Source organism: Mauremys reevesii, linkage group 13 (assembly GCF_016161935.1).
Source record: "Mauremys reevesii isolate NIE-2019 linkage group 13, ASM1616193v1, whole genome shotgun sequence".
Lineage (NCBI taxonomy): Eukaryota > Metazoa > Chordata > Testudines > Geoemydidae > Mauremys > Mauremys reevesii.
Genome location: NC_052635.1, coordinates 32,052,983 through 32,076,847, shown reverse-complemented (window position 1 = coordinate 32,076,847; position 23,865 = coordinate 32,052,983). Strand labels below are relative to the sequence as shown.

Sequence of the window (23,865 nt, the reverse complement as noted above, 5' to 3'; positions counted from 1 at the left end):
GCAGTCAAACACTTTAGTTCAGTTACGACATTTCAGGACTTAATGCTGACTTCCAAAGAATTCTTCAGATATCATTCAACTATTTGGTTAATGCACTTTGCTTTGATGATTTTGGAAAACCAAAACTTCAGGCAAAAAGTAGTTACACAAAAAATTAACTTGAATGCAAATATTTTTAGCATCTCAAATTTTAGAAACTTCTCCGTATTAGTCTCAAAAGTTTGAATGGTAAAGCAAAGCACTACAGGCATGACTTTAATTCATAGTCACAATTATTATAATTGTACGTGCCAATACCAGTGCACCGAATTGATAATTTGTGCACATAATAACAGTAACCACATGTGCAAATTAGGCACATCTTTTGCAGGGTAACTCCATGGCTACTATTCTTTGAAAATTTGTCCCTGAATCACATAGTTTGAACAAAATAGATCTGTTAGTTTTCTAGATGATAACCTCACCATGAAAGTGTTCCATAATTCTCAGAGATTTAAAGAGCACATGTATATATAAACTACATAGCAGTTGGTAATTGTCTTCCTATATGGTACAGAAAACTCCGGATGATTATTGAAAAACCGCTCTACGAATAATCAACATTATTTATATTGCAATAGTTCCCAAAATGTGCTAGGCACTGTACAAAAATACACAGTCCTTCCCTGAAGAACTTTACAAGGCCCCTGTGCCTACCAAGAGCACCACTGACTTCAATAAGGAGCCAGCCCAGACAGAGCAGTTGCAGGATTACGGGCCTAAATTCAGCTGTTTTCGATTATGAAGGCATCTATTCAGATATATTTAAACACAGCTGAACATTTTCAAACAGTGTTTTAAATTGAGATAAGAAGTAATATTTGAAGAAAAATGGGTCTCCATTAAGGCACAGGGGTCTGCCTGTACAGAACAATTTAAAGAATCAGCTTTGGCTATTGTATGTACATGTAACTCAAGTTGTTTGATGGCACTTCCTCCCCAACTTCCCAAAGATTTTTTTTTAAAAAAACATCTAATATACTGAAAACCTCAAGTCACATAATATATATTCAGTTATAGACGTTCTTTACCGGATTCACTGGCATTATTCTCACATTTACACCAATATAATCAAGGGAAATGTCACCAGAACCAACTCTGTGTAAATCCAGTGTGAGAAACTAGCACCCCACATTTTTAAACTGAATTGCATATAGAAAATGGACCGTTTCCACTTATGTTCATTCTGTTTTACTTCCTACTGTAGCACCCACAACTAATTTATTGAGTCAGCTGGCAGCTCCATTTCCAAATGACCCATGAAAATAAATATATGCTATGTAAAAATTGCCAATTTTAAAGATTAAATTTTAAATAAAATACACTAAATATACTTTGCCTTGTTTGATAGCTCAACACTAATATTATTCAAAGAACTCCAGTATAGCACATTTTATTACAATATATACTGTTGTTCAAGTTAAATGTACTTTGTTAACGATCATAAAACTAAACATAAGTTTTTATGCTGTGGTTACTCAGTACTGTCTTGGAAATAATTATACACAAAAATTGAATGGTCTACTTTTTGGTTGTTAACTCTAATAAGAAAAATATTGGTGAGTTCAACAACAAAATTCCTGTACAAGGTTAAATACTCTACCTCTTCAGAAGGTTCTGTTTTTATTTTAATCTCTTTTTCTTGACTTGAAGTAGGAATAGTGGAACTACTGCAGTGTCCCATTTTATTATCCAGACCTTCTACCTTAGGTTTCATTTCTTTTGAAAGTGGATCCTTTATATCATCCTTGTCTAGTAGGTATCTGAGTAGAGCATTGTTTTCCTTCTTCTTAGGACTCAGTTGTTCCTGTTTGATAGCTCCTTCAACACAGGGGGCTGTATTGCTGGAGTCATGGTAAGTATCTTTACCAGTAGCTTCAGCTGTGATCTTTGCTACTTCTGCTGGAGAATTACCATTCTGTAACAATTTATGCAAAATCCTGTGCTTTTCTTGTAGCAGGGACCCATGCATGTTTGATGAGGAAGAGACTCCTCCAGATGTAGAAGAGGAGACTCCTGAGGGACTTGTAACATTGGTAGAAGATTCTTTACAACCAGAGTCCAATGGCGAGTTTGACAACGTAGAATGCCCTCTCTCATCTGAGGAGCATGTGAGTAACTGAAGGAGCTTTTTATGACCTTTGCTTTCATTTGGTCCCCTCTGACTCTCAGACCCTTCCAGATTTCCTTCTTTACTGTCTTTGTCAGTAAGGAGCTCCCTGTTGTTTGACTGGCACATAGAACTCTCCACTTGACTTTGTTCACAATACAAGCCAGGAGGACTCTTTGAGTCTTGGTTGCCCATTTTATTTTGCTGAGCTATATTCATATTTGGGGAATTATCCAATTTTGGACCCGGTGAGGAAAGCGTTGATAGAAGAGAAGTTCCAACCCCCTCGCTAATGGCTTGAAGCGCACTAAGGGAACTGCTAGAGAAGCTGTTGTTGCCAGTGTTGCTAGCAGATCCCATTGGGGAGTGCATACCTGTATCAAAGTTATTATGTTACAGTTATTACGTAACAGAAGCAATCATATCTACATTTGATTTTACTTGCCAGGTAACCATTACATACTGAATAACTCTATTTAAGCATGCACATTAAGAACTGAAATACAGATAGCAGAAACAAGAAATACTGTAGCATTAATTACTGTACCTTTAAATATATCTTCATCATAAAATTAGGTATTTTACACTTAAGGTATAGTAGTTCAGATGTTATAAGAACATGATATATAAAAAAGAACAAAAAAATTAAGATAAAAAGGGGCAAAAAGCAAACCCTAGAGAAAATTTTATACCAAAAATAAATACCTGCAACTGGAGAAAACTGGTGTGAACCCATTTTTGGACTCCCACGATTCCTAGGAGAAATCATTAAGTTCTGTTGGCTGGAAGTCAAGCTGGGACTACCATGTGGTGGACTACTCATAGTTAACCCATAATTGTTGTTCTGATAAGGAGAGGACTGCATTCCTGGTCCAGAGTTGATGGGTCCAATATTACCAGGACCTATGTATCTAATGCCGCTCATCTGTCCCATCGCACTGGGATCTCCCATGCCATAGTTTCTGTTCTGCATTTGCATGCTTTGACCTGGTGACATGTTCATAACAGCACCAACAGAATTTGTGCTTCCAGCTGTAGATGTTCTGATGTTTTGTCCCACTGGATTGGGATTTGGTCGATATCCATTCTGTTCTCTGCAAATTCAGCATCCCGCCACCCCACCCCAAGAAAAACATTTAAAACTTTATAGGAATCAAGTATCACTTTCTTCTCCAAGTCAACGAATGACACCACTCCACTTGTCACAGAAGAAACACTTTAATATTGCCATAAACAATCTCAGCTGCTCATTGACCAGCAGCTGGGAGCATTTCTGCAGTGACAGCCACAGACTACTTCCAAAGTGCCTTTCAATTAATCTTGCAATCAACAGGGACAAGTCACAGGAGGTACTATTTTAAGGCAAAGTCAGACTTTTTCCTTCTTGAGAGATGTGTGGTATATTTTACCAGTTCATTTCTTTGTCTTTAAATTGATCTCCAGTAAGAAAGTGGCAAAGAAGATAAAGTGTTTAATTGGGTCTTTCTAGCTATCCAAGCTTTATTATTAAAAGTATACATTATAGAGGAAAGTGAATGGATAACATAATGACCCAGAGGGAAAATTGCCAATTAGCTATTATGATAGTAGACTGGGTTTATGATAGTAAAACAAGACCTGCTTTAAAAAACTTGTTTGGTTTTTGTTTCTTAAATATATAAACCTATTGTAGGTGAGATCTAAAACAGCAATTTTATTCGAGTGTGACAATTTTTCATGTGTGCTTACTATATTGTTTTGTGCTGTTTTATGTTGTTTATTTTGGTTAAACAAATCTTTATATAGCAGAGGTGGCCAAACTGTGGCTTGAGCTCTTTTATAGTTAAAATTAAGATTATTGTATGCGGCTTGGAAGATCAGTAAGTTTGGCCACTCCTGTTATATAGCATTAAATATCAATAAAAATGTGTGTTTTTAAAAAGCTACAATATTTAAATCTGACAGATGAACATTGTTAATTTCACCTTTGAAGGAAGTGGGTGGAGACAAATCCATGACGGTCATTAGTTCCTGGATTTCGTAACAGTTTACTCTTTGTTTGTGCTGTCACTATAGTACCATCTGCTAAGGAGAACCGATACAGTGGAGTTTCAGCATGGCCTTGTATATAAGCTGTGAGGAAAAATACAATTGCACAGCGGTAATCTGCTTGTATTTCAGATTCCAAAGACCAAGTAATTTATGTAAGCTTAACTATAATTGTTGAACAAAATACTCATCAGATTAATACGCTGAAAAACTAAATTAAAAAACAGACATAAAACAGACATGATACAGGATGGGTATCCCAAGACTTGGAACATACTGCTACAGTTCCCAAAGACTAATGGGGGGGTGGGGGGAGAAGGGGAGAGAGAGCAAATCAAAATATAGAATCATAGAAGTATAGGACTGGAAGGGACCTCAACAGGTCATCTAGTGTGGTCCCCTGAACTCAAGGCAGGACTAAGTATTATCTAGACCATCCCTAACAGGTGTTTGTCTAACCTCCTCTTTAAAATCTCCAATGATAGGGATTCCAAAATATCCCTAGGCCATTTCTTCCAGTGCTTAACTACCCTGAGAGTTAGGAAGTTTTTCCTAATGTCCAACCTAAACCTCTCTTGCTGTAATTTAAGCCCATTGTTTCTTGTCCTATCCTCAGAGATTAATGAACAATTTTTCACCCTCCTCCTCGTAACAACCTTTTCTTTACCTGAAGAATGCCCCCCTCAGTCTTCTCTTCTCCAAACTAATTAAACCCAATATTTTCAATCTTTCCTTGCAGGTCATGTTTTCTAGACATTACTCATTTTTGTTGCTCTTCTCTGGACTTGCTCCAGTTTGTCACATCTTTCCTGAAATGGGGTGCCCAGAACTGGACACAATACTCCAGTTGAGATCTTGACAGCCCAGAGTAGAGTGGAAGAATTATTTCACATGTCTTGCTTACAATTCTCCTGCTACTTCATCCCAGAATGATGTTCAATTTTTTTTGCAACACAGTGGTACACTGTTGACTCATTTAGCTTGTGATCCACTATAACCCCCAGGTCCCTTTCTGAAGTATTCCTTCCTAAGCAGTCATTTCCCATTTTGATGTGTGCAATTGATTTTTCCTTCCTAAACTTAATACTTTGCATTTGTCCTGATTGAATTTCATCCTATTTACTTTAGACCATTTCGAATTTTAATCCTATCCTCAAAAGCACTTGCAACCCCTCCCATCTTGGTATTTTCCACAAACTTTGTAAGTGTAGAAGCAGCAAAGAGTCCTGTGGCACCTTATAGACTAACAGACGTTTTGCAGCATGAGCTTTCGTGGGTGAATACCCACTTCTTCGGATGCAAGCAGTGGAAATTTCCAGGGGCAGGTGTGTATATATAAGCAAGCAAGAAGCAAGTTAGAGATAACGAGGTTAGATCAATCAGGGAGGAAGTGTAAGTGTACTCTCTATGCCATTATCTAAGCCATTGATGAAAATATTGAACAGGACCGATCCCTAAGGTACCCCACTTAATATGCACTTTCAGCTTTACTATGAACCACTCTCTGGGAATGGTTTTCCAACCTTCCTTATAGTGCTCCATCTAGGCTATATTTCCCTGGTTTGTTTATGAGAAGGTCATGTGAGACTGTATCAAAAGCCTTACTCAAGTCAAGATACACCACATCTACCGCTTCCCCTATCCACAAGGCTTGTTACCCTGACAAAGAAAACTATTAGGTTTGTTTGACATGATTTGTTCTTGAGAAATCCATATTGACTGTTACTTATCACCTTATTATCTTCTAGGTGTTTCCAAATTGATGGCTTATTGCTCCATTATCTTTCTGGGTACTGAAGTTAAACTGACCGGTCTGTAATTCCCCAGATTATCCTTATTCCCCTTTTTATAGATTGGCACTATATTTGCCCTCTTCCAATCCTCTGGAATCTCTCCTATCTTCCATGAGTTTTCAAAGATAATCGCTAATGGCTCAGATATCTCCTCAGTCAGCGATTTGAATATAGTTTTTGCTGCAGTTTTTTGTGCTGACTGCACAGATCTGTCAGAACTCTAAAGCTGCTGATGCATTCATCAATGGTCTGCTTTGATTCCAAGAAAGTGGCTTAGACATTTCAATCTTCAAATCATCCTCAAATGTGATGCAATAATTAGTATCTATCAGAGTAGTCAAACTTTTTCCGATAAAACAACTTTAATCAAAAAATGGGGATCTGATGAAATTCAAATGTTTCATGGAAACTTACTGATTTAATAGAAATTTTCAACTGGAAATTATCTAAACAGTTCATTTTGATGAGGTTGAAACATCTAATTTTGACTGTGTTTTATAGTAAATTATAAATTATGTGATATATAAATCAAAACAAAATGTTTCCATAAGGTCATCTCATGAAAAATTCCAAGATTTTGACGTTTTGTCCCAAATTTGGGATGAAACAAAATTTCAAAGTCTCAGAATTTCCTGAAGGATGAAAATTACCCTTTTTCAGCCAACTCTAATATTTAACTATTTAAAATTGTTTATGTCTTTGAGAATTCCCCAGACAAAGCTGGGTAAACATATTTCGATAATTAATTATCTATTAAACACATTATTTGGCATAGAGGGAAAAAGGTTTAAATATGATCTTTCATCTGTAGCTCTCATATGAATGGAGCAAAGGTAATCCATGACCAAAAGACATTACCAACTAAGGGCTATTCATAGAACTAGATAAAATGACTTGATGGCAGAGAGACAAAGTATGTGCGGTAATATCTTTTACTGGACCAAATTCTGTTGATGAGAGACAAACTTTGAAACTCACACAGAGCTCTTCTTCAGGTCACAGTCTATTTCATAATAGGCACATCCCCCTTCTTGACAAAACCTAACAAACTACTGTCTCCCCCACCCCCCTTTTTTTTTTTTTTTTTTGCTAAAAGTGGACCCCTCCAAGTCAATGTACAGCCATGCTGCAGCTCATTAAGAAAGCATGGCTTAATCTGCTGCTTTCCTGCTGTACATATCTTGTGGACAAACAGATAAATTCAATCTACAGGAATATTTGTCTGGTATATTTCATAAAACCTGTCATAAACACCAACTGACATACTTGAACAAGATAGCTGCTACACCAGACACTCCTTAATGGAAAACTCACCATCCTTCAGTTTATAAATACGAGAAAGAGCGTTTTCCACTGGTTCAAGACTTGGAAAAGCATATACAATAGCAGAGTTTAGTGGTTCACACACACACACACACACACACACACACACACACACACACACACACACACCCCTCCCTAGCAAGAAAGACAGTATACTGAACACTGCAATCTGAGCTACCTTCTTGATAGTGGCGTTTGTTTGACCAGGACTGTCCATCATTATGGCACAAAAACCTCTGAATACACCGACGGATTGTATCTTCAAAGCCAGGTCTCATGGAAGACCGTAATGAGTTTGTATCTATGTTGACAAGTTTACCTGTCACAGGAAAGAAAAACTTAAAATAGTCATAGAATCTCTGTCATTTTAAACATAATCTTAATATTAAAAATACAGAATAGTATTTCAAAAGTCACCAAATATTGTCTATATTATGTTTTTATAATGTATCCATCACTGTAGAATCTAAGCACTGAAGTCCTTTTCTAAGTGACTATCTAATCTTTTCACTTACACACAGCTTCCCATGCAAAGATCTCAAACTGCTTTATGAACATAAATTCTGAACACCCCTGGGAGGCAAGTTATTACCATATCATTTTTACATATAAAGAAATCGAGGCACCCAGAGGTTAATGCCAAAATTCTCAAAAGCGTATAACAATTTTGAGATTCCCTGGTTTTATGCAACTGAAAGGAGACCCCGAGGGCATGGTTTGCAGATACAAAGAACTACACCTGAAATCAATAGGAGCCGCAGGTAATTGGCATCTGAAAGAAAAAACAACTGCCCAATAATGTGTTTAAATATTTAAAATTTAAATACCACAGCAGACTATAAAGGTTTCATGATGTTACAGAAGGAAAGGAGAAATTATCTCAATGAGTCTTCATTAACTTGATATATGATTAATAAACACTTTAGGAATACTTCTAGAGGAAGATGCAATATAAATAATTTGAAATATTACCTGGTTAAAGGAAGAAAGGCAACAGTATAAGTAGTACTAGTTATTCCAAGTATTAAAACTTATTTGTCACAGTTTACTGTATACAAAACAAAACAACAAGGAAGAAGAGCCTTTACCTTCCATTACCTTCACCTCAAGTAGATTTCTCACCTGAAAGGTCATGTCTCGTAATAAAGCTTTCTGGGTTTGTTGGAAATACCCTTTCCATTGTAGTGATGCGACGTGCCACACAAATCATACAGGACTGCAAATCTGCAATGAAAGAGTTATTTTCCTCTGTGTCCTATTTATGCTATTATTACATTTCTTATAAAGGAGCAGGACTCTTGCAATGTTAAGATAAAGGCATAATATGGGAGATGAGATTTGAGGATTTTGCATTTAACTCCTAAATTATTCAAAATATGGAATTCTGAAACCCCAGGCTTTATAACATAAATTAAGTAGTAAATAACTGTAGTAAGAGGATTTTCCTGTAGAAAAATTACCTTCCCCTTCTTCCATCATAGCTCTTGGCTGAGATAAAGCAAAACACTGCATTGTTTCATATCTCTGACGCGAATCCTGGTTGCTGCCCACATCATCCAAAAGATCGTGAGATGTTTTTACCATCATGCGGCAATTAAACGTATGACTCTTCTGTCTAGGTGTTTCATTGGTCCAAGCAACTCCATTAACTAAAAGAAAATAATCATAAAAGTTCACAAAGATTTTAAAATAAAATTAATTCTTAATTGCCTGATTTTTGAAGTATGCAGTGTTGTTGTACCTGTGTCGGTCCCAGGATATGAGAGAGAGAAAGTGAGTGAGGTAAGATATTATCTCACACACCTGATCTCATCTCTTTTGAAGTTCAGATACTATAACTTTTTTAAAAGATTTGTTAAAAGGTCATCATATTGATATTTTGGGGATAGTGTTCTTCACTGCTGGTTGAAAGAACACCATCCCCTCTGAGGTACTTTCAGCCCCAGTCAAAAGGGAGTGGAAAGTCATTCCCTTGTTTAAAAAAAAAAAACCTGGCAGGTAGCTCCCAATGTTCACTGACTTCAAATCTCAGCTGTCTAGCAACACACTTATGAGATATTGACTGAAACCATTCAATCAGCTTTTTGCTTAAAATTACAGTATTTACACAATTCTGGAAGGCAGCTTCTGCTTGAAAAGCAAAAGGTCTAAATAACCTAATTATTCTGTTTCAAAATGGGGAGAGAAACGTCAAAGCTGAATTGTTAACAGTTCCCAGAGCTTCATCAGGATGTGGAGAGAACTTCTGTAACATTATTTTAAGGCTTATCTTCATGAGGAATTCTGGAATAGTTATTCCTGATTAACTCCATAAGTGAAACCTCTTATTATAAGAGTTCCTTATTCTGAAGTAGTTTATTTGAAATGTATTAAGCAATTTCAGAATAAAGCACTCTTATTCCAGAATAAGCATGTCCACACAGAGTTATTCAGGAATAGTTAATCCATATTAAAGTCACACTTCACTTTATTCTGGATAAATTTTCCATGTATAATTAAAGCTATGTTTTAGTCCTAGGTATTTTTAGTAAAAGTCATGGATAGGTCACGGACAGTAAACAATAATTCAGGGCCTGTGACCGATCCATAACTTGTACTATATACCCCTGACTAAATCTTGGGTGCTCCACGGCAGGGGACAGCCCAGGACCACAGCTGGTATGGGGGGAGAGTGGCAACGCTAGTGCTGGGGAGGACAGACCGAGACCGTTGCTGCTGCTGGGGGGGCGCGGGGTCTCAAGACTGCCCCAGTAGCGGCCTGTGCGGCTGTCCCTGGGGTCAGTCACTCTGGCCACTGCAGAAGTCACAGAGGTCACGGAATCAGTCACTTCCCTGACAGACTCAAGGTTTTATGTATAATGAATCCCTTAGAAACAGGCAAACCAACCTCAAATGCCCATCCCTCTTTCACTTCATCAGAGTATAGAAACATGCAACTCCATAAACCTAGGCACTTGTTCGCTACACCCACACACCATGAATATCTGCACCTAAGTTCTATTAGTTGTTTATATAATTTATAGTTTGAAAGTAACATTTTAAATACTTAGATCAAGAGGATATAAATTTGAACGGTAGTCCTGGTGATGGAATTTTGTTTTCATTCTTCTGTTAGTCTGCTAACAGCAAAGAATTCATAATCAATGTTGCAATATTCCTATTAATTTAATGTTAAAAGTTAATATAAGAGTCATATCCTAAAACTCAAGTCAAGTGATAGCTGCACCATAAGAAAGAGATTTGTTTTGTAAGGTTAACAACTTTGGAGTTTGTTTATTTTTTAAAAGAAGTCTGAGAATCTAAGTGCAGAATCCTATTACCTGCAGATTTAGGTAAGTTTTTAAGGAAGTCCTTCCGGTCCTCTTCATGCAAGATGCTGTAGACACTTGTATTAACCAAATCCTCTTGTTTATACTGCAGATATTGTGTGACATTTTCTGATACAAATACAATGTTCCCATCTCGATTTACTACAAACAGGAAACCATCCAATGCCTAAAAATACATTGCAACAATACATTATAAACACACACACAAAATTCCAGACCTGCTAAAACAGTTAATTTAAAAAAGTAAGTGGGAGATAAAGTGTTGTAGTTTAGGAAAAGAATCACTTAACTTTTCTAGTAAAAGAATTAAAATTTTGAGTTTTCGTTAAAGAGAAACTTTCATAGTAAGGAAAGTTTCAACTATCAGAAACCCGCTGTTCAATTGTTCTTCCACTATTGATCTTACCATGATGATAATCAAACATTTGGTTTTTAACTCTTTTAGCCTGGAAACATGACACTGAGTCTGTGACATCTCAATAACTTCTATAACAATACAATGAAGTCAAAGTCAGGATTATAAATTTGCCACAAGACCTTTAAGAAGTAGAAGTGGAGTGTGAGCGAAATAGCCTTCTTAAGGATATATTTTCAATACCAATGAAGAACATTAAAAAAAAAGGGGGGGGGAGAGAGACTATCCACTTTTTAAAAACCACTGTACTCATTCCCAAATCAGAAACAGCATTAGAATCTCTCTAAGACAGTTAGCTTTGAAAGTACTTCAAAAACTTGACTCAAAATAGCAGCCTACAACATACTGAACTACTTTGTGTACTAAGCAGTAGGACTGGTTTCCTGGTTTTTAGAACTCTTAATAAATGTTACCTTATGTGATTCTTATGTAATTTGGAGTCTCAACACATGAGGGCAGCAGCAAACTGATCTACTGCATACAGCAGTGGTCATCAACTGGTCGATCGCGATTGACTGGTTGATCCTAGAGGATCTCCCAGACTATCACAATTTTCGGCGGTGCGGTGTGGCTGCTGCTAAGGCAGACTCCCTGCCTACCCTGGCCCCACACTGCTCCCGGAAGCAGTCAGCAAAACGCAGATCTGTGGCCCTGGGGATGCAAGGGTCTCTCTCCTGCGCTACTCCTACCTGCAAGCACTGCCCCCACAGCTCCCATTGGCCGGGAGAGCTGCGGGAACAGTGCTTGCAGAGAGAAGCTGTGCGCAGAGCCACGTGCACCCAGCAGCCCCCCCTCCCCCGGGCGCGTTGGCCCCTTCCAGGAGCGGTGTGGGGCCAGGGTAGGCAGGGAGCCTGTCTTAGCCTCGCTGCACCCACCACCTACTGGAAGCTGCCGGAGGTAAATGCTGCCTGGTGGGAGGCTGCTCCCCAACCCCCATCCCTGAGCCCCTCCTGGAGCCAGCACCCCATACCCTCTCCTACACCCCCCTTCCCAGAGACCGCACCCTGCACCCCCTCCTGTCACCCCAACACTCTGCCCCAGCCCGAAGCCACCTCCCGCACCCAAACTCCCGCATAGAGCTTGCACCCCTCACCCCCTCGTACACCCCAATCCCCTGCCCCAGGCTCAGCCAAGAGCCCCCACTCCCTCCCAAACCCCTATCCCAGCCCGGTGAGAGTGAGTGAGAGTGGAGGAGAGTGAGCAATTTGGGGGGGAGGGGGATAGCGGGCGGGGCTTTGGGGAAGGGGCAGGGTAGATGCTGGGTTGCCCTTAGATTCAAAAAGTGATTTTGGACATAAAATGGTTGGAGACCACTGGCATACTGGAATTGATCCTAAGAAGCACCATTCTGCACCTGTAACTTCCTCCTAAGACAATGGGAATTCAGGTTGCTTCCCAGAATCAGACCCTTGGTCTTACAGACCATCATCAAGCCACAAAAGTCCTTGATGGCCATTTCCTGAGGTAAAAAGGGGGAAAAAAAACTTGAACACAGAGTCTAGTCAATGTAATCTTATTAGCCATTTATTGGGACTACGACAAAAATAGAACAGCATGCTAAGGCAAACCCAAATGCCATCTGATTTTGAATCCTCTAGACTGCTTCAGCAGAGTTGAGAAAACAATGATGGATTTTATTTTTTGTCCTTTTAAAACAATTTTCTCCATTGCCCTTGCACGCTAGCATTTCTCAGTGTTGTAATCCTGTCACATAATCTATTGCTTAAGAATATGCAATATCAAATCTCATTTGGTTGTCCCAGGGCATCATTTACACTTGCCTGTAGTAAAAGAGGTCCCAATGAATCCTTATCAATAACCCCTTGACCTGTAGAAGATACGTCAGCCTTCTGTACATCATCATCACAGGATGCTGTTTTTCCTAAAATCAAAAAGACAAGTTTTCAGAAAGGCACCATTTTGTGTTTGGAAGCATAGAAATATTTTTGAAGTTATGTGCTGCATTCCAGGAAACCTGAGAATAAGCAATGAAGCTGTAATTATATGATTCCATTTAATGTTACAATTATATGCACAGAGGGAGCACAACACTTTTTTTTTTTTTTTTTAAATACGGTAGAACTTCTGGGCAGGGATTGACTTCCTGTGTGTTTTGAAAGCACCTAGCAAATTTTGGATTCTGCCACACCACCACCACAGTTTCCATGACAAAACTTCTTCCACTGGGAAGATGACTGGCCAGCACAAACTTTTCAATATAATGAAAAGCTTCCTAATTCTTCCCTTCTTCCTGTACAACCGTGTGGAAGATAAACATTTTAAATCATGTTAAGGCTTAATTTAGGCTTTAGTCTAGAAAGTAATCCAATTTAATATGCAGAATGTACGGTTTGCTCATTTAATTGTGTTCTTGGATCCAAATCAAAATACAAAACCGGAAACGAATTCTCACTTGGCCTTCTGCAGATTATTTAATCATATCTGATGCCAATAATTAAAACATTTTTTCAGCATTTTAACCTAAAATATACTGAAGAAAAAGTAAAAGGTTGTTACAAGGAGAAAAAAAATAAAAATAAAACCATGCAGTAAAGTAATGGAAAACAAGCAGTAATCTCTATTACTGTGGCACCTGCTGGCTGTTTAAGCAGACCACAACAGGAGTTTAATGTACCAAAGGAAGATTATCAACCAGTGAAGTGCACAATGAAGTGGCAATAATGCCACCGGGAAAGTACTTCTAAAATAGCAATTAAGGCTACTTTAAAAAATAGAAACACGTTCCAACAGGGCAGACAGAGCAGAATTTGGAAGTTTACCATTCCAGGTAAAGTGTGTGATATATTCCAGCAGGCTTCTAACATAATTTACTACTGAGTGGAAACTCACTGAACTGGCATATACCTGATGCGTAATCTATTCTAATATTTTTGAAGTCACTTCTACCAACACATGCCTCACAATTACCAGAGGTTATGGGGGGAAACAGCAAATTTAACAATTATATTTGTCTGATTTGTTTAAAAAACTACTATTGTTACAAGTAAAACCTAAAAACCATACTGTAACTAAGACATTAGCAAAATAGATGTTCCTCTATATTTTCCCCAGTTTATTCTGCACCTCATTACATTTTGTGTACAGTTAATGGGACTTTTTAATTGGTTACATCAGGGGTTGGCAACCTTTCAGAAGTGGTGTGCCAAATCTTCATTTATTCGCTCTGATTTAAGGTTTTGCATGCCAGTAATACATTTTAACGTTTTTAGAAGGTGTCTTTCTATAAGGCTATAATATATAACTAAACTATTATTGTGTGTAAAGTAAATAAGGTTTTTAAAATGTTTAAGAAGCTTCATTTAAAGTTAAATTAAAATGCAGAGCCCCCCGGACCGGTGGCCAGGCCTGGGCAGTGTGAGTGCCACTGAAAATCAGCTTGTGTGCCACCTTCGGCACGCGTGCCATAGGTTGCCTACCTCTGGGTTACGTGGTCAGCTAGTTGCAGTCTGACTGTATTGGACCCCAGTTATTTTTCCTTGCTAGAAAGGCTCTCAAACACCAAAACAGGAGCAGAAAAGACAGAAAAATGTAACATGAATTTTAAAAAAATAATTTAAAATTTCAGGACATAGCACTGAATAAGAAACTGGGCTTCTTTTATAAATTAGTTTCAAATAATCCAAGTTGGCAGGGAACCTTTAATTAATAGGCAATAGATGGATTTCTTTACTCCAGTAGGCAACTAATCCATCTATGTTTTGAAGAACAACTGCTTTATGACCTATTTTAAGCTTTTATTGCTTGTTTAAGTAGTTTAAGGAAGGTAATAAGAAATGGTGTACTTTAGGCCCTGATTCAGGAAAGCTTCCCTATTCATAAAGGGTGTTAAACATAATGCTTAAAGTTAAGCAAGTGCTTAAGTCCCACTAAGCACATGCTTAAAATTAAGCATCTGCTAAGTGCTGAATAGGGAATAAGCCCTGAACAGGAATGGATTTAAGCATGTGCTTAAATGCTTTCCTAAATCAGAGCCTATTGTATGAAAATTCCATTGTATTATCTCAGCAACTAAGTATTGTTTTGGAGAGAAACTGCCTCCTGATAGAAAACCAAATATTCTTCCTTATGATTTAGGAGAGAAATCCTTACCTTGTTCCTTTATCTGCCGGATCTGTCTTACAGTTTCCTTTAAAATTGCACATTTATCTGGTTTGACATTGAAATTGTCAATGTCACTCAGATTAGCAGATATCAGCTCAGCTAGCTCCTCAATATATTTGCTTTCCTGCTCACGTCGGCGTTTCTCACCACTGCAGATCAGACTAGGAACAAGCAGCAGCATTTAATGTACATAAATTTCAGCATAAACAAGAACTATGATCACACTGTCATCTTTGATGCATTTCAGATACCACTTATCACATAAATTTAGCTAGTGGACATTCATCTCGTCAATTTACACCTGTAGGTTTTTACAGAACCATATAAAGGAATGTATCTTCAGAGATTATGACAAGGTTATTATTTCAAGAATAACTGTTGTAGTTATTTTCTTATTGAATGTAATGAAAATTCCAACTATTACAAAACTAATGTATTTGTACTATATAGGCATTTTAAGGTGGAAAAAACTGCAGCACCGTTTTGCTTGCCCAATAAGCTATAAACAAAGTTTTACATCTAATTCAATGGCACTTCTCTGTCAGTAATACAGAAGCAGCAAAATTTTGGAACACTGCACCCATCAATTCCAGAATTTCAGGAAATATTCTCGATATCAGTGGGCACAAGTATATTGATTTTAAGGTAGATCAGACCACCAGAAAAGCTTATTTCACAGGAAAATCGGGGATTCCAGAGTGACTCCTGTTGCAGGCAGAAGAATCTCTCTGCTGCCCCTGGTGGCTGTCTACACATACCAGAAGCAGCATCTTAACTGGCTGCATGGGGACAGCCTGTAGTTTGGATTATCACAGAAATAAGAAAGCCTTACAAGTAGCAGGGAGGACCTAGGCGGCTGGGTGTGGAAGTAGGAATCTAGGGGGCAATGGAGATGGGGAGGGGAACATAGGGATCCAGGGAAATGTGGAAAATGGGGACAGTGAGCAGGGGTTTGTGTCAGCAACCTGGAGAGGGAGGAATGGCTATGAGTAGGGCCCTACCAAATTCACAGTCCATTTTGGTCAATTTCACGATCATAGGATTTTTAAAATTGTAAATTTCATTATTTAAGCTATTTAAATCTGAAATTTCACGGTGTTGTAACTGTAGGAATCCTGATCCAAAAGGAGGTGGGGGGGGAGAAGAGGGTCACTAGGTTATTTTAGGGGATTGTGGTATTGCCACCCTTACTTTTGCACTGCCTTCACAGCTGGGTGGACAGAGAGCGGAGGCTGCTGGCTGGGAGCCCCCAGCTCTGAAGGCAGAGTTGCTGCCAACAGCAGCACAGAAGGAAGGATGGCATGGTATGGTATTGCCACCCTTACTTCTGTACTGCTTCCTTCAGAGCTGGGCCCTCGGTCAGCAGCCACCACCCAGCTCTGAAGGCAGCAGCACAGAAGTAAGGGTGGCAATACCACGATTCCCCCTAAAATAACCTTGCGACACCCCCCACGCTCCCCACAACTGCCTTTTGGGTCAGGACTACCAGTTTGAGAAACGCTGGTCCCTGTGAAATCTGTATAGTATAGGGTAAAAGTACACAAAAGACCAGATTTCAGAGGGAGGGAGGGGAGACCAGATTTCACGGTCCATGGTGCGTTTTTCATGGCTGGGAATTTGGTAGTGCCCTAGATGTGAGGAAGGGAAAATGGGGACTGTGTGTGTGTGCTAAGGACAGGGGGAAATACAGAAACCCTACCATGAGGGGAAGGGAGGAGGCACACAGAGACCCAGGCATGGGAGGAAAAGGGGGAATGGAGGTGCACACAGAGCATCTGCCATGGGGGAAGGATATGGGCACACAAAGAACCCCTAACAAGGGGAGGGTGAATAGGGGTCAATGGCATGGGGAGGGGGGAGAACATGGGGTACACAGAGCACCTTGGCATATGGAAGAGGGGGCTTTGGGGAACATTCAGAGCTTCTGGCATGAGGGTAAGTCTGGAGGGACTTGCAGGGAGTCCCTTAAAAGATGTTATCAACTGAATATAAATGAATAGCAAAACTCTTTTAATATTCATTTCAATTAAAACCTAAAAACAAAACACCGCGCTACACTATTTATAATTTTATTATGAAAAATCTAATAAAAACAGTGAGGAAAATGTGTTTACTGTACCCTGGTCCTGGGGCATTACAGGGCAATGGCTTGCGTTTCCTTGACTCACTGGTCAAGCTGTCCAAGGAGTTTTCTCCCATTCCACTCATCTTGACTGAGCAACAGCCAACTGAGTTTACATCAGCAACTGAAGTGTGTAAAAAAAAAAAAAAAAGGGGAATCAAACTGATGATGCTCTCTCAAGATATTTCAGACAATTAAAATAAATTGTTTCACAGTATTCTTTATCCATTTTACAGTAAGACTATCCAGATAAGCACTAAGTCATAATTTATAGCAGCCTTGCAAAATTTTAGTCACACCACGATGCATGATATTTTTGGGACCAATGTGTAATATATTGCTTTAACTATCAATCACCACTTACTGCTCTACATGATACAAGAACTTGGAGGATCAAAGCTTGAGGAGCTCAAAAAATATCATGTGGTCAAATTATTGCTAAGAAAAAAATACTGTAGATTACTGCACATGCTCAGATGCAACATACTTTCCAAGCACTATATAACCAGAGCAGTATACACAATCCATATTTAAAAAAACAAACAAAAAAAAAAACAACCAACCACACATCTCCCAGATCCGTACCACTTGCTGGAAAAAATCTAAGACATAAGAATCAACAGCTTCTTCAGCAACAGATGCATAAAATATCACTGTCAAGATAGAAATGTTACCACAATTGTTACATACCCTCTGACTCTGGCCATTAAATCACCATCTTAGTTAATAAGTGTTTTCCAGGGAGCAATAAGGAAGTTACACTCAGTGCTAACTAAGAAATGCCTTTAGATAAAAAGTAATTTTTGGCTCATAAAACACTGGATCATTAAACAGCTATGCTAACCACAGGTGCAGAACATGTGTTTTAAATATTCTCCAAAACAATTCTCATTCTATCAACAAATCACAAATCACATATTCTATAAAAATGTTTACTTACCTGTACAGTAACTGTTGCTCTTTGAGGTGTGTTGTGCACATATACAGTTCACTGCGGGTGCCTGTGTGGCCAGAGCACTTGAGTTGGAGACATTTCTCTTCAGTACCACTATGCAATGCATGCTCTCCTCATGCTGTCAGCTGAGAGCATAAAAAAGTTTGTGGTTGCCACCTTCCTCTCCATTACTTTGCAGTGCTATATGTGATGTCTGAAGCAGTGGGAAAGGTGGGAGGGTCAGGGAATGTATATGTGCACAACACATCTCAAAAAACAAGACAAGTAAGTACACTTTTCCCCCCCTTCGAGTGATTGTGCACATATACATTCCACTGCAGGTGACTCAGCAGTTCCCTTTATTTATTTTTATATATATATGGAGATATACCTATCTCATAGAACTGGAAGGGACCCTGAAAGATGATTGAGTCCAGCTCCCTGCCTTCACTACCCTGTGTTTAGCAGGCCAATGCTCAAACCACTGAGCTATTCCTCCCCCTTAAAATGGAGGAGGAATCTTGGATCATCTGAACAGAGACTGTAACACTAAAGTTGTCATGATCACGAGTGGCTTAAGTGATGGTGTAATGAGAAAAAAAAGTAAGTACAGCTGACACAATCACTGCCTTGAAGATATCAACTATTGGAACATAGCTCAGAAAGGATAATGAAGTGAACTGAGCCTGGAGCTGTTTTTCTTGGTGGAATAAAAACTTAGCAAGATTGTAGCAGCACTTACTGCAGTCAGAAATTCAGTGTGCAATTCAGTGAGATGACACTGATAGAATTATGGGTCACTCATCATAGACTACAAAAAGCCTGGAGGTAGTCCTAAAGAATCTAGAGTCGTCCAGTTAGATTGCCAAAGCTCTACAAACATCCAAGGTCTGAAGCGTTTTTCCATCTTTAGAAGAATGGGGTTTTGGAAAGAAAACAAACAAACAAACAGAAAATGAATATTTGATTCAAGGTGGAAAGCTGACATTACCTCAGGCATAAACTAAGGGTGTGGCCTAAAAGAAATTTTGTCTTTATGGAAAACCGTGAAAGGCGGATCCCCCAGGAGAGCCTGAAGTTCTGAAACCCTCCTAGCACAAGGGATTGCCACCAGAAAAGCTGTTTCTGGATACAACAACAATAGTGAGGAGGAAGCCATAGGCTCGAAGGGGGGCCCTAGGAGTTTGGAGAGAACTCAATTGAGATCCTATACAGATCAGACACAGGAGGGTAAACATTGAGTATATCTTTCAAGAGACTCAGAAAAAGAGAAGGTGAGAGAAAGTGGAAAACCCATCTAGTGGTGGATGCAGTGCAGAAAACAGAAGTCACATGAACCCTCATGGAACTAACTGAAAGGCATGATGATTTCAGGTGCAACAGATACCTCAGTGTGACACTACGCCCCATAGTCTTCATAGAGATATTGTTGTGATATGAATATGGCCTAAGATATGTTTTACACAAGATGGGTGATGTGAGATATCATTGGAAAGGTTATGATTTATTGAATATGATTATCCTATTTGTACGCATGTATCATTTCTGTATCTGAAGTTAGGAATATTGACTATGTATCAATTGCACCTGGGGAACGGCCATCAGACAGTAGGAAATCAGCCAAGATGGGCCATTAGGCAGGACAATAGGACTTTGAAGATACTAATCCTCCCACCTTCCTGAAAAGCTTCCTGGGATGGTGCTTTGACACTGAAGGGTCATGTGATCATGTCATAGAATCATAGAATATTAGGGTTGGAAGGGACCTCAGGAGGTCACCTAGTCCAACCTGCTGCTCAAAGCAGGACCAATCCCCAGACAGATTGTTTGCCCCAGTTCACCAAATGGCCCCCTCAAGGATTGAACTCACAACCCTGGGTTTAGCAGGCCAATGCTCAAACCACTGAGCTATCCTTCCCCACCACCTGGTACTGGACCCCATCTTGGCCTGCTAGTATTTTTCCACAAAAGGGATAGAGACCAAACTGGGCAACAAAGGATTCCTGCCATATGTAAATCCTATTTAAGGTAGGGAAGTGAGTTAATCAGGGCTCCGTCTTCACTGAATCCCATGCCCACCCACAATGACTGCTGGAAGATCTAAGAAACAAGGACTGAGGAAGGGAGAAGAGCTGAGCCCGGGCCGGAAAAGGTGTCTGGCCTGTGAAACAAACACCTAAAACAACATTTAGGGTGAGCTATTACTACTTGTAATCAGTTTCTTTAGTGTACTAAGCTTAGTTTGTGCATGTGTTTTATTTGCTCAGTAAACTGCTTCGATCTGTTTGCTCACCCTTAACATCACTTAAAATCTATCCTTTGTAGTTAATAAACTTGTTTTATTTCCTTTAAACCAGTTTGTGCAATTCATAACAGGGAAGGGACGGGGGGGAAGCTGTGCATATCTTCCCTGCACATTGAGGGAGGGGTATGCAGTGAGAGACAATACAATTTTGGGTTTACACTCCAGAGGAGGTGTGCAGTTGAGTGCTGGGCAACTCCCGAGTGGAGTCTTCCTACACAGAGCTGATTTCAGTGTCAGTGTCTTTCTGCAGCTGTGTGCGCGCGCGCACTGGAGGAGGCTTGAGTGCCCTGGCTCAGCAGGACAGGGTGCTGGGACTTCCCTATAGGAAGATGGTCCTGTAGTTTAGGTTTTGTAGCAATAAAGACCTGCAAGGTGATCTAAAGGATCTCGAAGGTGAGACAGGTTCCTCCTTTCTGAGTCTGAAGAAGAAACGTAAGCCTCCTCAAAACAGGGAGAAGCAGTTCCTGTTGGGATTCTATGTGGCCTGGGTTTTTGGAGACACATTAGGATCCAAAGGAAGCGAGGGTTGGGGCGTGCGGAAAGCCAACAAAGTGATCAGTGCTGGCATAATTGGTCAGAAAGATGACTAACAGAGATGAAACAATGTTCATTGACAGTGCTGGTGGAACCAAAACACACTGAATCTACTGAAGAGAGGAAGGAGGATTCAGCATGGGTGAAGACACTGCCCTCAACAGCACCAAAGGAGCCAGTCTCGATAGTGCTGCCTCAGACGGGACCGATGACTCTAGCCACAGGCGGTGAGAAGGAACTGAGGGGGTCAGGGTGGCGCTGCCCTTGTACAGCCCAGGGAGGAGCTATGGTCGTAGGGCATGAGTGCTACCCCATGGGTACTTCTAGACAAAGTTCTCCAGCTCTGGTGCACCCATACACCCACATGGAATACACAGCTGCATCTACCCAAATAACTAAATTAAGTTACTACCACTAAATATTAACTATAACTATATACACTAAAGTTCTGAAATCGGGCTACCCGAAGCAAATGCTACAGGGAGCTCCAACTCTCACCACAGGCAATGAGAATGAACTGAGAGGGAGGCAACCATGACATCCCTGTTATGCCTTTGCTTGACAGTACTGGGGCACATGCACCACCTATTGATACTGCAAGCAAAAGTCTCTGACAAGTGCACTGGGCACACAAACACCAGCAGTGGAATGTATATGAGCACAATCACCTGAAGGAGAATTAGCATATACTATCAAAGAGAGTGTTTCACAGTTAACTGTCCATCTACCAACAATAATAGGTTTCTGTGCATCCTTTGGGTCCTCTCACATTTCTGTTCTGCAAAGGAAACTTAGATGGAAAGTGTCACACGGAGGGAGGAGAAGCATTAGGGTAAGGGGTTTAGTATAACTTGTGGTGATTTAATGGAAATGGCAAAGTAAAATCTGTGCATCTCTTTCAAAATTTTACCCTATAGTGTCAGATCTCTAAATCAATTATTTTATTCAAGTATCATTTAACAGGTCTTAAACTATTAAAGCCAACATTTCATGTTATATCTGGTATCCTGCTTCTAGCAGGGCAAATAAAACATCTACCTCAACATGTCAAGACCTATTCCTTTCTTTGGACTGGCTCTACTCTCTGGCACATTTCTCTTCCAGCAAAGGTCAAACCAAAGTCTGCTAAAGAAGTGTAGTCATTTCACTAACTCTTGCAAGACAGTTTGGATCTATGCAGTTTTGTGTGCCTCAAATCAATACATTTATCTGATTTAAAGCTTGTATTACTGAAATTGCTTTTATAGCATAATGAACTGTGTTCACTATTGAGTTCCCAGTGCAACATCATCTATTATAACTGGATATCAAAATACATTCAGTAATTATTGTAGTTCATGACCGTATTATTTAGCCAAAACATTCTCATTGAATAGGCACTATTTGCATTGCACAAGATATGACAAGAAATTACATTACTACCAACATACACAGAAGAATGGTAAGGTTTACACGCAGAAGGATGGCAATGTTAAAAAGCACATATATAAGAAACACAAATCACTAAGGATATGTCTACACAGCCCAGGGAAGTGAGCCTCCCAGCCTGGGTCGACAGACCAGGCTAGTGGGGCTTGTGCTACCACTCTAAAAATAGACAGCGCTTTGAATTTACAGCTCAGGCTGGAGCTCAGGCTCAGAATCCCCCCACACCCCGGGAATGTGAGCCACAACTTCACAGTGCCATCTATCTACACAAATATTTTTAAAGCACTAACATGAGCCCTGCTACAGTTAAAACTTTGGTGTGCTCTAAGTATTATAAACCCTAAGAACCCATATTTTGTACTTTATTCGTATTTATTTTGACTTATGTTCTTCAAAGACAGGAACCACGAATGAAAATTTGCATTGACTTCAATGAATCAGGATTTCACCCCATGTCTTCACAACTGGGGAGATCAATGCTGCTGCAATCGATGCAGTGGGTGTCGATTTAGCAGGTCTAGTGAAGACCCACTAAATCGATGGCAGAGAGCTCTCTGGTAAACCCTGATACTCCAGCTCCCTGAAGATTAAGGCCTGTCGACCAGAGAGCGTCTCCCATCCACACAGCGAAAACACTGGGGTAGGTCAACCTAAGCTATGTTGACTCCAGCTACGTTATTCATATAGCTGGAGTAGCGTAACTTAGGTCGACTTACCCTGGTAGCGAAGACAAGCCCTTGTGGTCCTCCCTTTTCCCATCCTGTCCAGAAACAGTCATTACAGTCAGTATTATGGCTCCATCTCAAAGCACCAAGGAGGTAAAGATCTCTCAATCAATGCCAGAATATAAATCAATTTCCCCACAGAGCAAAGGAATAAAGGAGATCAAAGAAAAAAAAATCAAATGACACTTCCTGAGGGGGACACAGCCCAGATGCTGCCAAATCTCCTGGAAAAAAAAATTGGGTCTGAAGACTCCACTTGCCAAGAACCACTATTTGTGTTGAGCCAATCCACCAGCAGTCCAGTTTTCACACAAGTGCAAGCCACTGATACAAAGGTTTCCAGGGCTGAAGGAGATTTGTGGTACAGCTGCAAAGTCAACACTGTTGGAAACGAAGGGGGACAGAGACCTGGGAGAGACTAGCTGTGAAGTCCCTGCAACTAGGGATTTCTCCTTGATGCTCTTCCTTTCCCTTTTCACACACCATACCCTACCCCCGGCATCATCCACACTTCTTATTCTCTTGCAACTGGATTTCTTCTATATGTTTAGGAGATGAAAGAGAAAGATAGACTGGGAACCAAGAACTCAGTCATTATGAGACTACACTAAATGCTTCCAGGATTTGGGGGGGGGAGGTGTATTGCTTCTGATGTACT

General features: G+C 39.9%; 1 protein-coding gene across 12 annotated transcripts in view; it reads right to left on the bottom strand.

Moving 5' to 3' along the window:
- Window positions 1-23,865, bottom strand: part of NCOA3 (nuclear receptor coactivator 3) — a 162,389-nt gene that overhangs the window by 20,821 nt on the left and 117,703 nt on the right. For 11 of the 12 annotated variants that reach the window (XM_039498864.1, XM_039498862.1, XM_039498861.1 and 8 more), the window contains 10 exons: window positions 17,279-17,405; window positions 15,148-15,320; window positions 12,819-12,919; window positions 10,614-10,788; window positions 8,754-8,942; window positions 8,416-8,517; window positions 7,472-7,612; window positions 4,114-4,261; window positions 2,855-3,243; window positions 1,643-2,523 (listed from right to left, as the gene is read on the bottom strand). In XM_039498864.1, the coding sequence (XP_039354798.1) occupies window positions 1,643-2,523; window positions 2,855-3,243; window positions 4,114-4,261; window positions 7,472-7,612; window positions 8,416-8,517; window positions 8,754-8,942; window positions 10,614-10,788; window positions 12,819-12,919; window positions 15,148-15,320; window positions 17,279-17,367 (2,388 nt within the window). In that variant the 5' untranslated portion in view covers window positions 17,368-17,405. The remainder of the gene's footprint in view (window positions 1-1,642; window positions 2,524-2,854; window positions 3,244-4,113; window positions 4,262-7,471; window positions 7,613-8,415; window positions 8,518-8,753; window positions 8,943-10,613; window positions 10,789-12,818; window positions 12,920-15,147; window positions 15,321-17,278; window positions 17,406-23,865) is intronic. The other variant, XM_039498871.1, reaches the window with a different exon arrangement.